Source organism: Podarcis erhardii (assembly GCF_964252035.2).
Source record: "Podarcis erhardii genome assembly, chromosome: 13".
Lineage (NCBI taxonomy): Eukaryota > Metazoa > Chordata > Lepidosauria > Squamata > Lacertidae > Podarcis > Podarcis erhardii.
Genome location: NC_138502.1, coordinates 12,833,309 through 12,847,810, shown reverse-complemented (window position 1 = coordinate 12,847,810; position 14,502 = coordinate 12,833,309). Strand labels below are relative to the sequence as shown.

The 14,502-nt window shown below is 41.7% G+C and overlaps 1 protein-coding gene across 1 annotated transcript; it reads right to left on the bottom strand.

The window, feature by feature from the left end:
• Nucleotides 1-331: 331 nt before the first annotated feature.
• Nucleotides 332-4,920, bottom strand: LOC309326873 (vomeronasal type-2 receptor 26-like). The gene is made up of 4 exons (XM_081835905.1): nucleotides 4,587-4,920; nucleotides 2,904-3,030; nucleotides 804-1,951; nucleotides 332-580 (listed from the first exon to the last, which is right to left on the bottom strand). The coding sequence occupies exons 2-3, from the start codon at nucleotides 2,905-2,907 to the stop codon at nucleotides 1,044-1,046; spliced, it is 912 nt and encodes a 303-aa protein (XP_081692031.1). The 5' UTR covers nucleotides 2,908-3,030; nucleotides 4,587-4,920; the 3' UTR covers nucleotides 332-580; nucleotides 804-1,043.
• Nucleotides 4,921-14,502: the final 9,582 nt, after the last annotated feature.

Below are 14,502 nucleotides of genomic sequence, written 5' to 3'. Positions count from 1 at the left end.
AGATAATTTCCTTCTCTAGGATACTCAATTCTCAACAAAGTCACCAAAAACTTCTTGAACAACTTCATATCCAGTGCCTGCTAATGAAAAAGCCACTGCACAAATTCAAGGCACGTTGGGTATTATAGGAACATGGGAACTTGGGGCCAACAACACATTTGGAATATTAAAAACACCTGTTGCTTAATGACCACATATGCATCCCACTCACAACCCAGATAACATCACAGTGCAAACCTTTTTTTGCCAACTGATTTTAATTGTTTTTCAAAAAAAATTAAACAAATTAACATGAAATTCATTCAAATTTGGAAGTTGACTTCCTGCCCCTGCTTCCTTAATGTTTCACTTCCCATCCTTATTTAATGCCCAATATTACATACATTTCAAAAAACTTAACATATTTTAGCATTTTGTCCTTAATTTTTCTATTTTCCTCTTCTTCATTTTCCATTGGCTGCTCTTCCTGCTAAACTATTACATAAGCATAGCATATTCCCAAATATCAAGAAGAGTTACTTGTCACTTTGTGAGCCCACATAAATCTTTAGTTATAAATCAATATTACATACAGTGGTACCTTGGGTTACATATGCTTCAGGTTACAGACGCTTCAGGTTACAGACTCCGCTAACCCAGAAATATTACCTCAGGTTAAGAACTTTGCTTCAGGATGAGAACAGAAATCGTGCGGCGGCAGCAGTGGGAGGCTCCATTAACTAAAGTGGTGCTTCAGGTTAAGAACAGTTTCAGGTTAAGAACAGACCTCCGGAACAAATTAAGTACTTAACTCTAGGTACCACTGTTTCTTCCACTGTTTTTCATGGAAAAATATCTGACTGGTTCTAATACACACAAACTCCTCTCCAGTCCCAGCATTCTATTACTGCCCAAGGGCTTTAAGTTTATATGTTCTCTGTCCTATCCATATGCCCATTATTTTCTCTTCCTGCCTAATGTTTCTTGTAAATACTTCCAGTACCAGATTGAATAGTAGTGGAGGTGGAGATAAGCGGCATCCTTCTCTTGAAGCTTTTTAAAATTCAGATATGAATCTTTTTCCTTACAAGCTGATCTCTACTGTTCAGTTCAGGCCTCAGGACAATAATGTACAATTTGGGGAAGAAGATGCTTCCCAGCAAACCCACACTAGAGGCTAAAATGGAGAAGATCTCCACGGCCACCATGTATTTTCCTTTGGTGCTCAAGTAGGTGGGGACAAAGGACAGCCAAACACTGCAAAAAACCAACATACTGAAGGTGATGAGCTTGGCTTCATTGAAAGTATCAGGCAGCTTCCGGGCAAAGAAAGCCACAGTGAAGCTGATGATGGCCAGAAGCCCCATGTAGCCCAGGACAGTATAAAACATGGCGGCTGATCCTTCATTGCACTGCACAATGATTTGGGTAGTCTGTGAATGCATGTCAAACTCTGGGAAGGGAGGAGAGGTTGCCAACCACAGTGCACAGATGCCAAATTGAATAAGAGTGCAAAGGATGATTACTGACACTGCCAGTCTCTTCCCCACCCATTTCCTCATCCTGTTTCCTGGCTTGGTGGCCATGAAGGCCAGAACCACAGTGAGGGTTTTCGCCAACACGCAAGAAACAGCAAGACAGAAGACAATCCCAAACACTGTTTGACGGAGAAGGCAGGTCACCTTCCGAGGCTTTCCAATGAATAGGAAGGAGCAGAGAAAGCAAAGCAACAGGGAAGTGAGGAGGGTGCAGGTGATGTTCCAGTTGTTGGCCTTGACGATGGGAGTCTCCTGGTTTTGAATGAAGATCCACATTACCACTAGTGTGATCAGAAAAAGGAACAGAGCTAATGAAGCCAGAATTATTCCCAAGGATTCTCCATAAGCTAAATAGACAATATGCTTAGGAATGCAGTGGTCGTGGTTCTTGTTTGGATGCTGGTCCTCAGGGCACTTGTTGCAGTGGTCTGCATCTGAAAGTTATAAGTCTCAAGAATGTAAAAGTGGAAATGAATCTCCTTAAAACTAGAGGGCATCAACTGCTTAATACACTTTGGATCTATTTCTCCAGAAAAAGAGGAATGGAATGCTCCATTCCATTACAGAAGAACTGGCATGATAATCCTAATTTAGATTTTTTTGGGGTATAATATAGGGATGATAGTGGCACTGAATTATTCATTTTATTTGGTGTTCATAATAAGGAACAGCATACATTCTGCCCAGAATATTATTTGGCACATTGTATCATTCATGCAAAATAGGAAATTAATTGAGATTATAAAATTTAATCCTAATTGTTTTAATCCTCATTGTCTTTGGTGTGCTGGCATCTACTCTTTGGAATTCCCTCCTATCACTCAGGACTCATCTCTGTTACCTTTTCAATCCCTGTTGAATTTTTTCCTGTTCCAGTAATCCTTTTCAATCAGGATTTTATCCAAGTCTGTTTCTGAATTGAAGTTATTATTTTTGAAAGCTCATTTAGTTATTTTAATAAATAAATAAAATAAGTAAATAAATGCCTTCACTTGGTTATTGACTAGAAAAGCCTTTCTCAACCTGGGGGTCCCCAGATGTTGTTGAACTACAACACCCATCGCCCCTAGTTAGCAAGGCCAGAGCTCAGGGATGATGGAAGTTGTAGTCCAACAACATCTGGGGACCCACAGGTTGAGAACCACTGGACTAGAGAGAGAGAAATCTATAGCACAGATCACTGTCCAAATAGCTCAATGTGTGCATAGACTCTATGAAACATCTGAAGTGGTATGAAAGTATCTGTAGCCACATCAAATAGTGTAATGGTGTGAGCAGAAAGTGATGAACATGCATGTGTAAATCAGCCCTTTGAGCCCATTTAATATTACTGGACTCATGGAACTCTGGACTCTGGACTCATGGAACTATGAAATCTCTACTTACCCATCAGTTTTGAAACTGTTCCTTCAGAACACTGAGAACAATTGTGGCAACAAATCTGTTTCCCCTGATGCAAAATCCTACTGTGTCCAGGACTGCAACTCTCAACACACGTGGATTGTGGTAGGTTCTATTAATATCCAGAAAGAATGGATTTACATTGTAGACCAATGATGAGCTGACTTTAAAATGGCAGGTTTCTTAATTGGACCTGTCCCATGTCATGAGACAAAGGTTCTTAAGAGCAGAAGCAGTAAGGGAAGGCTTACAAGGCCTACACAAACAGATGCAAATAAACTACTTTCTCTTTTAGCTTTCATATTGAATTTTATCCCTTTTTGCACAGTCACATAGTCACAGCTAATCCCGACTCATTTCTTAGAATTCTTCATCCCTCAGATGTTCCATCACATTCCTTGTCTTATTGCTTTTTCTATCTCAAATGCTTCCTTCATCTCCATTTCTATGTCAGCTTCAAACCTCATATGAAACATACAATGCTGTCAGACCCTTGGACACCTTTGTTTAGTATCGCAACTCTGATGGGCTTCAGCTCAAAATGGTTGCAGTCAGAGCTCCCCGCCCCCAATCTCTGCAGATGTGAAGCAGACGAAGCATCATTTTGGGGGAAGCAGTATTGTGGGCTAAATTTCAACCCTTAGCAAACCAAATTTGGCCAATGGGCAGAAGATTCTTGCAGACCAATTGGGCACCAGGGGAAAGCTACATTTGGCCAGCATGGCAGATATTTTCCCCACCTGCTATAATTGTATAATTTAATATCCTATGCACCAGTCATATTTTCTATTCAATCAGTTGTCTTTAATTTTATTAGGATTAGCTAGGATTTCTGCATGTTTTTGAACCAGGACCAGCCACAATTTGGCCTTAGGACTATCATCAAACTTAAAGCACAGGAAAATGATCGTCCTCCCCACTTGGCTAAAATTTGATTACATTCAATCACATTTCTATTGATGATGGGGATTTTCCCTCCAGAAGGCAGTGGGCCTAACCTTCCCAGATGGACTCTATTGGTGGACTTATTGGATAACATGACTGTACTGATAACATCTAGCTCAGGCATCCCCAAACTCGGCCCTCCAGATGTTTTGGGATTACAACTCCCACCATCCCAAGCTAACAGGACCGTGGTCAGGGATGATGGGAGTTGTAGTCCCAAAATATCTGGAGTGCCGAGTTTGGGGGTGCCTGATCTAGCCAATTGCTAGATTGGCTGGCTTGCTGTCAGAGGACATACCCCTTGTAGATTTGCTGTAAGTGTGTTTGTGTCTATGAATGAGAGTTCTCTACCTTTGTTTTCTAAGCTGTATTCAATAAACATTGCATTTTGAATTCTCCCCATATAAGGTTATCACATAATTGTTTCAGGTTGTGCAGAGATTGAGTACATTCTCAACAATAGCAGCCTTATGGTCTAGCTAGCCACTTATCAGCAGAAGTAACAGCATCCTTCAGCCTTGCTTATTTTTCTATATCACTCAGACCATCTCTGGCTCAAAGAGGTTCCAAGCAGGTTTTTTAAAAGGATTTCTGATGCTTATTCTTAAAATACCTGCACAGTATGACCTTTAAACCATTCCTTGGTGGAATCAGAAACAGCCAGATTTGGTCCTGGACCCATAAAGAGATCAGTAGGCTCTGGAAAAAAATAGTAATTTTCACCTGGTTAAACTTGTGGTTCCACACAACAGCACTTCCATTGATGGTGAATTTCTTCCCTTCAGGAGCCTGTCGGTCCACCCTTCCAACACAGACTCTATGGATGGACAGATTGGAAAAGGTGACAGTGTTGATAATATCATATCCAGTTGCCAAGTCTCCATTTTCATCAAAAAATATTTCTTCTCCAGCACTATTGTTGAAGTGGATGAGCTTCAGAAAGGAGTGAAGCTTGATTGGAGAAGGAAATACATGAATTGAGGCTTTGCTCTCTTTCTTTCAAGCAAAGACAAAGCATTCCAACACTCTATTCAACTTAGCAATGTTCACAGTGGAGTGGATTTGAAAGTACCATCATCTTGCTTCACATAAAATGGAGTCTCTCTTTCACTTGATACCTCCCATGTGACCAATGTTAGCCAATCACATAAGAACTACAAGAGAACTCTCCAGAATTCATTTACCAACCAATCCACTTTAAACACACAGCAATGCATATTAGGGACGCGGGTTAGGGAGGTTCATAAAAAACATATATATTTTTTTTAAAAAAATGCCTGCTCCAAAGGTCTTATCTCAGTACACTAGGGATTATAGAGCTCTATCTGAAATTTCATGCATATCAGTTAATATACTGACCGTGCTCCATTGGATTGAAATTTCAGCCTTCACAACATAGGAAAACAGCCAAGTATACAGCTATTTTTGTGGAGGAGGGTCGAGATATTAACTGATATGCATGAAATTTCAAAACTTTAAGCAACTTTTGCTTAAAGTTGCATTCAGTTAATTTAGCCAACCAATCAATCAATCAAAAAGCAAATAACATATTTTTAAAAACAAATCTAAAGAGTTACTCTTTGCTACCACCCATCACCCAGAAGTGACTGGCAATGATAGGACTGGCAAATCTCCCATTGACCGAGCCTGGAAAAGTGAAGGCTATGGTGTAGATATCTCATATCTTGATGTCAGAAAATGTGACTGATTCTGGTGTTTAAGTTAAAAGTGGACATGCTTCCTTCCCCTACCTCCAACCTTCCAAATGTTTTCAATTACAATTTTCACAATTTCTTATCATTTGTCATAAGGGCTTGTGGTGATCAAAGTTGTAGTCCAAACACCACCAGGTTAGAGAAATTGCTGTAGAAAAATTCAAAACTTTCAAAGAAACAGCTCATCATAAACCAAGGATTGAGAGAGAAAAGAAATCTGACTCCAATCAGTTTCAAAAATCTACTACAACAAAGGACATTAATCTGGACATTGAAATGCATTTGAGTACAGCGGTACCTTGGGTTACATATGCTTCAGGTTACATATGCTTCAGGTTACAGACTCCGCTAACCCAGAAATAGTACCTCGGGTTAAGAACTTTGCTTCAGAATGAGAACAGAAATCGTGCAGCGGCAGCGCAGCAGCAGTAGGAGGCCCCATTAGCTAAAGTGGTGCTTCAGGTTAAGAACAGTTTCAGGTTAAGAACGGACCTCCGGAATGAATTAAGTACTTAACCTGAGGTACCACTGTACACACATTACAGTTGTGACAGAAAGGAGACTCTTACCTGCCATGGATGGACGTTAAGATTCCGTCTGGCAGCTTTTCCCATAAGCTTCTGCTTTAATCTCGATGAAAGCATTGCATTGAGAGCATGTGCTATAACATACACAGCATTGTAGATACTGTAAGCTTGGCCAGACATTCCCATTTCAAACAAAATCTGTGGAAGGCTCCTCAATTTCTCTTGCCCAGTACAGATTCTTGAGGTTTTTGCATAAATGTTATAGGTGGGGAATGAGCACAAAAATGCACTCGACCAGAAATGATGAATATCATAAAGTACAGTCTTAGTAGGATTTAAAATCTCAAGGAACTCTTTATATCCTGCAACATCATTAGCGTGGAGTGAGAAGGACAAGGTTCCATTGAAAGACTTTGGTGTGAAGGCCCGACTATCCAACACAGATGCAAAATCCCACAGAGCTGTTATGACCCAAACCCTCTCCATTGGTTTAGGTCCATTTTCATCGACACGCAGAACCATTCGTAAGACCTCCATAGACTGCGAATTCCCATGAACAAGAATCACATTGGTTTTGGATGATAAAAGAATAGATCTTACTTTATTAATTAAATTCGTAGATGTTACTCTGTGGATGCCTTCCAGTGTTGGAATAACTTCCTTAAAAGCAATACAAATATTTTTCTGGAGTAACCAAGGAATGAGAGTCCTCAATAACTTTTCTCCACTGTCGTCATCTGAAACAATGAGCCCAATCCAGGTCCATCCAAAATGTTGAAGCAGCTGAACAATCCCAGCATACTGAGGACTTTCATTTGGGATCATCCGATAGACAGAAGGGAACTGTGTTTTATCACTCAAGGCAGGCTCAAAGGAGCCATAACTAAGCTAAAAACAAGGACAATAACCTTTTAAGAAACCAAAACAATCTCTTATGTTTGCTCAATTTCAATAACTTCTACAAATGTATGGTAGGATAGAAGGTTGTGCTAATATTGCTTTTGATCCTTTAATACAGCAGCGACTGTAAATTCTCCAGTACAACAATCTAGAGAAGATTACCAACGGGCTAAGTAGTAACAAGGGATGTGGGTGGCGCTGTGGTGTAAACCACTGAGCCTTAGGCTTGTCGATTGGAAGGTTGGAGGTTTGAATCCCCATGTCGGGGTGAGTTCCCATTGTTCGGTCCCAGCTCCTGCCAACCTAGCACTTCGAAAGCATGTCAAAGTACAAGTAGATAAATAGGTACCACTCTGACAGGAAGGTAAATGGCATTTCTGTGCACTGCTCTGGTTTCGGCAGAAGCGGCTTAGTCATGCTGGCCACATGTCTGCGGACAAACTTTGCCTCCCTTGGCCTGTAAAGCGAATTGTGCACCACAATCCCAGAGTCATTTGCGACTGGACTTAACTGTCCAGGGTCCCTTTACTTTTTACCATGTAGTAATAACAAGCAAACAAACAAACAAACAAACAACTGCAAAAACATGAATCAGATCCAGGATCACTTTGAAAAAAGCAAAGGAAATTTTTGAGGAGGGGAGAGTTTGGAGCCAAAAATTAATGAAGAAAAAAAGGACAGGTTTCGCCCTTTTTATGGCACATATTAAACTTTTTTTTTCAAAACTCCAAACTTGTTTCTGTTTTCTGACTCAGGTAAGAAGTCAAACATGAGTGCATGTGATATGAACAGGGCTTTTTTTTTCAGCTGGAACTTATCAGAAATCAGTTCCAGCACCTCTCAAGTGGGCGCCATTGCCATTATAAGAGAACAAGGGAGGCGTTTATGGTGAGTTTTGGCACCTTTTTTTCTAGAAAAAGAGCACTGGATATGGATCATATAAAGGGATGATTTGGAACAAGGTCGGAGGAGGAAGCAGTTTGCTAAGTGTGTGTGAGGGCTCAGCCACACTTCCTTTTGCCCTGTACTTTCTAGGTCCGCGTTTAAAGTGTCGTGTCCAAGTCCTTTTTTTCTTTGGTCCCAGTGCTTTCCCTACAAAAACCTACTTTTTACTGCTGATTTGCAACAAACAGCAATTCATGTTTTCCACAGTTTGCTGTTTGCTCCATTTCTACGATAAAGAGCGAGCTTTCATGGGGAAAGTGCTGAGGCAAAGAAAAAAGAAAAAGGGCACACATGTACATATAAAGCACATACAGTGGTACCTTGGATTAAGAACAGTTTAGTTTATGAACAACTTGGATTAAGAACGCTGCAAACCTGTAAGTAGGTGTTTTGCTTTGTGAACTTTGCCTTGGAAGCAGAACATGTTCCTCTTCCTGTTGAGTGTGTTCCACTTGTACATTTAGTTCCCCATTGCTATGGGAAAGCATGCCTTGGTTTAAGAATGGTTTGGTTTAAGAACCGACTTCCGGAATGGATAAAGTTCGTAAACCAAGGTACCACTGTATATCAAATACAAATTATCATCTTTCATTTTGCAGGGGGTGGGGGGTAAGCTCTCACATACTATGCGTACTGACAGATAGACACACCTGTGGTAACTTGTAGATATTTAAGATGTGGGGCATTTGCTTGGAGTTCTGAAGGGTGAGCCCTCCAATGATGGCCATTAGCTTGTATGTCTTGTCACAGATGTAGTTAAGGGGGTTCCCCTGTCTTAGAAAAAGGAGATCCATAGTCCCTTTACAGGAGCCCATTTCATTGTAAACATTTTTAGTGATGGTGGCAAATACTGTGCTGTTGGGTAAGAGTCGGGGATTCCTCTTGATCTCAACCATGGCAAACACAAAAACAAGGACATGATGGTAGTAATTTGGCAAATAGCTGCGAAGATATTTCAATGTAGACTGAGGGATTTCATGGGACCGTTGAGTTAATTTAATGCAAATGCAATTTAAGTTGAGTTTCACAGATATTATAAATCATTAGCAATTTAATGTTATTGTTTGAAGAAGAAACATTACATTACTTCATACATAATCATCATCATCATCATCATCATCATCATTATTAATTTCCTTTGCCACTTCCTTCCTCCCAAAGAGCTCATGCGACAAATGCTAATGTAGCAATATAATAAAAAAATGAAATGAGAATATACAGTGGTACCTCGGGTTACAGATGCTTCAAGTTACAGACGCTTCAGGTTACAGACTCCACTCACCCAGAAATAGTACCTTGGGTTAAGAACTTTGCTTCAGGATGAGAACAGAAATTGGGCGGCCATGGCGTGGTGGCAGCAGGAGGCCCCATTAGCTAAAGTGGTGCTTCAGGTTAAGAACAGTTTCAGGTTAAGAACGGACCCCCGGAACGAATTAAGTACTTAACCCGAGGTACCACTGTATGTAAAACAATTATAACTAAAAACATTTTGAAGCATTACAAGATTTTTATCTAGTCCACTGAATTTTCTTACGCAGGAATTGCTCACGTTAAAAATCCCTGCCTCATCATGATTCATTTTCAGTTTAATGTCCCAAACTAGCCCATCACTGCTTCCAACAACTTCACATTCTCTTCTGATTCAAATAGAATAATCAGTCCCCAGCATACTCTTGACACCATGCTGCAAATCCCAGGAGAACACCCCAACAGTTTCATATGTTTGTTGAACAACACAGGAGACAGAATACGCCCTTGCGTAAACTGACAACTAAATAGCAGTGAGGTCAAGCAACTGCTTCTCTGCTAAAGGTAAAGGGACCTCTGACCATTAGGTCCAGTCGTGGCCGACTCTGGGGTTGCGGCACTCATCTCGCTTTATTGGCCGAGGGAGCCGGCGTACAGCTTCTGGGTCATGTGGCCAGCATGACTAAGCTGCTTCTGGCGAACCAGAGCAGTGCACGGAAACACCGTTTACCTTTCCGCCAGAGCGGTACCTATTTATCTACTTGCACTTTGACGTGCTTTCGAACTGCTTGGTTGGCAGGAGCAGGGACCGAGCATTGGGAGCTCAGCCTGTCGCAGGGTTTCGAACCGCCAACCTTCTGATCGGCAAGTCCTAGGCTCTGTGGCTTAACCCACAGCGCCACCTTCTCTGCTACTTTATGGCAATGATTCTGCAGTTAGGAGCAGAACCTCCAAATCCCATCACCCTTTCTGATTTGTGAAGAACACCATAATCAGTGTTGTTGAAAGCTGCCAAGAGGACAAGGAAAGCCAAGGAAGTCTCACTCCCCTTGCATCTCTCCTGATGAAGACCATCCATCAGAGTTACCAAAGCTATCTCAGTCCTAAAACTGTGCTCGAACCCTTACTGAAATTGGTCTGAAGCCATGTGCTCTTAAGAATGGTTGATTCATTATTTGTATTTCTTTGAAACAGCCTGGTTTGAAGTGGTGCTGTCTTCTCTCTGTGCATATATATCTGTCCATCTATCTAATTTATAAATGTGAATAAATTAATAAAAAATTACCAAACGCTTCATCTTTTATACCTCTGTTTTACACTGGAGACTCACCGGTTTGAGATTCATCCCTATGATGATAGGGCATGTCAAGCAGAAAAGTTATGGTCTAGTTATCTCAACAAGTTTTAGCAAGTTTTTCCTTTTCATTTTTTTGCATTGAGGCATTTCACTGAACTTTTTAAATTGTGACATAAGTTGGATCATAAAGAAGGCTGATCGCCGAAGAATTGATGCTTTTGAATTATGGTGCTGGAGGAGACTCTTGAGAATCCCATGGACTGCAAGAAGATCAAACGCATCCATTCTGAAGGAAATCAGCCCTGAGTGCTTACTGGAAGGACAGATCGTGAAGCTGAGGCTCCAATACTTTGGCCACCTCATGAGAAGAGAAGACTCCCTGGAAAAGACCCTGATGTTTGGAAAGATGGAGGGCACAAGGAGAAGGGGACTACAGAGGACAAGATGGCTGGATAGTGTTCTCGAAGCTACCAGCATGAGTTTGACCAAACTGCGGGCGGCAGTGGAAGACAGGAGTGCCTGGCGTGCTCTGGTCCATGGGGTCACAAAGAGTCAGACACGACTAAACGACTAAACAGCAACAACAACTATGTATGGACTATTTTGAAGAAAGTTAAGATTGGTAGGAACTTCATTTTGTGGGGAATAAGAATTCATGGAAAGTGCTGCGATGTAGTGTGTAAATGTAGCTGCAGAGGACTCCAATTCTATCTCAAAACAAAACCTTTGATACTGGCCAAATACACATAAACCTATGCCTTATTTTCAAATGAGATAAGATTGTTAGTGCTTTATCTCATGCAGAAACTCAATTAATTCTGTATGGATAATGTAATGGAAAACCCCATGATGTTGTGCTAGATTTTGGCATGAAGAAGTTTGTGTCCAATGATCTGAGTTGTGAAGTTTAATATCACAACTGCACTGATCTTAATGTATGTTTCAAAGAAAATTATACATTTGGAAGCATAGCAGGATCAAAATTGAAACTGAATAAATACATACCCCCCAACATAACGCAGCCCAAATCTGGGACACCATCTTCCAGGTCCAAAATCCTGCTCAAAGCATGTGGCCCGTGAGAGATCACAGACCCAGAAAAAGCATTTTCTTCTGGTATGGTGGCCAAAAATGCACAGTTTGGGGCACCACACAAGATCACAACCCCCCCAATCCACTTTCTCAAGGCAAGATCTTTGCCCAAAATTGCATAAGAGCAAGGCACCCAAAATGGCCACTGTGCTCTCATTGAATAAAACAGAATGTTCCAGTTTTTCTAGGGCAGTTGATGGGTATGTAAATACATAAAACATATAGATCAACGTTTCTGAAGAAAGAGTGGGAACAATAGCTTAGGTGTTACTATAGAGAACAGCAGTAATCAATCTTCTTTTAACTTCCATTTGTACAACTTGTGCTAACACAAACACACACACAACCTAGAATAATGAATAGTTTTTGCCATATTCAAACTAAGATACTCAACTGAAATACAAATTCTGCCATATAGATACTATTGATAATGTCAATAAATTGACTTACCGGAGTCTCATTTGTGGATTAGGATATGTCGTATATGGGAACTTTTGAAACTCGGGAATAACAATAGAGGCGAATTCAGCAATGGCAAGATTCTCTAGAATGCTAAAGCCATTTTGAGGTTTTGGCTGCTGACCCAATCTGCTCTCTGCATTTGTGCTGACAATCTCAGGGAACTGCAGGAGCAGAAGGAGCAGCAATAATGAAGTCCATCTCGCTACCAACAAGTCTTTACCACAGCTGGACACATTCATTGTGCAGATACTCAGAGCGGGAGTAGCTCCAAGATCACCTTGAAAAACCCCAAGTTTAAACAAACGTTGTTGTTTCACACATCGCCATCCAGCTTATCAAGCATTGGCTTGACAGAATGCTTCCAAGGAGCTGCTTATAAAAGCTTGCTTTGAAATTTGTGTTTCTGTATGGAAGGCAGCATTTCATCAACTCCTGAAGCAAATCCATCTGTTTCTGTCTTCCTGAGACCAGTGGGATCTCTGTACAATTACATGAGAACAGTGATCATGATAATTACAGAGCAGATAATTACCTTTTCCAATATCCTCATCTGTCAGCAAAGTTAAGGAAAGCTTATTAACTTTTTCATATCCAATGAACTGGTCAGTGCTGGGATCTGTAGCATAACAGGAGGACAGGAGTGCTTTTCTAGTTAAGAAAAGTAGCAAATATGTTCCAACCATTAGTAGCTTAGAAATTTATAGGTTATAAAAAAAGTCATCTTTTGTGCTAAAAGCTTGAAATGTTACTACGACTATCAATATTAATTCCAAAAGCTCAGGCCATGGCAGGCAACTCAAGTCTTCTCTCAGGTTCAAACCTTAATGACCTTGCAGCTGGTTCTGTTCCACAGTTTGTGATCTCATCTCTTCTAGCACACTCCTGTACTTTAGTTCAAATTAAGCTCTAATTAACAGGAGAACCTTGGCTTTTTAATGGAAGCGTAGGAGGGTTTTTGCAGGTGAAGTGCTTTTGCACTCAGTGCCTACCTGCCTCCCACATTCCATGCCGGAGCGAAAGCCAGGTACCGAGATGAACTGCAAGTGAAGCCCGTTCTCCCCTGTCCCTGGGAGGAACTTGAAAGAATAATTACCCTCAACCATCCTTGCTTTCCCTTTGCCAATGACCTCCTGCTGTCATGGGAGTTGCCTCCATTAAGGCAGACCGGAACTGGAAGCCAGGAACAGGGCCTCTACCCTTGCTTCCATTGGGACTTAAGAAATTAAGGTACATGGTTTGGGCCTGTGGGCCCTAACATAGAGAAGAAAAGTGACACAACAATATTAGTCCTGGATCTCCTCAAAGGGTCTGCTGGGATTTTAATTGGGGTGCCTGTAGCAGGACAAATTGCAGATTCACACGTGAGTGTGAGTGGTGTCTCACATCACATCCATAGATATCTTGCAGCAGGGGCTGCTCCCCCTTTTGAGGTTCCCAGGGCTTTGTCCCCAGGGACCAACAAAAGGACACCAGTACGAATAAAATTTAATCAGGCAATGGAAACAAGAAGTAAATACTTTTACTCTTTGGCTCCATCCCCTATCTAGCTACCCTCCTCCTGCTTCTCACACGCTGCCCTGATCAGCTGGCAGCAAAAATCTTGCAGAAGGTTTTTTAAAAGTATCTGAATTCCAGTTGTAGGTGATAGCGACTCTTCAGGAAGCCGCTAATCAAAAATCAGTGTCAGGCGTCAGAGGATCCAACCCCCCACGGTAGATTGCCAGGAATGAATAAGACAAGGAAAGTTCTTACCATTGTTGCTTAATAAATATTCACAGAGTGAGGCTTAGAAGTGCAGCCTCTTGGAATAATGGTGCTGCTCTGAGTAAATCTCCACCCCCCTTCTCTCCTACTTCTTCATTCTTCAACAGCACCACCCACCTTACGGTTGCTGCTTAGGGCCATCTGTTTCCTAGCTCTTTGCTCTCCTACTTTCAATGCTCACTGGGTTCTGGGAGAAGGGGAGTCTGGAATATTTCTAGTGATAACGTGTCAGCCAGCTGCTCCGGCCCTGTCTCCTCCTCCTCCTCCTCCTCCTCCTCCTCCTCCTCCTCCTCCTCTTCCATTATTTCCCAACTTTTCCCCTCACAGCCAGTGTGGTGTAGTGGTTAAGAGCGGTAGTCTCGTAATCCTGGGGAACCGGGTTCGCGTCTCCGCTCCTCCACCTGCAGCTGCTGGGTGACCTTGGGCCAGTCACACTTCCTTGAAGTCTCTCAGCCCCACTCACCTCACAGAGTGTTTGTTGTGGGGGAGGAAGGGAAAGGAGAATGTTAGTCGCTTTGAGACTCCTTAAAGGGAGTGAAAGGTGGGATATCAAATCCAAACTCTTCTTCTTCTTCTCATCTGCCTCTGAGCTGTGACCTCTCACAAACCACTGTTGTAAATCTATACTGTCTCCCTCTTCTCTGGCAATCTCCACAATTCCTCCTCTGTCCAGTCCCTGTCAACCAATC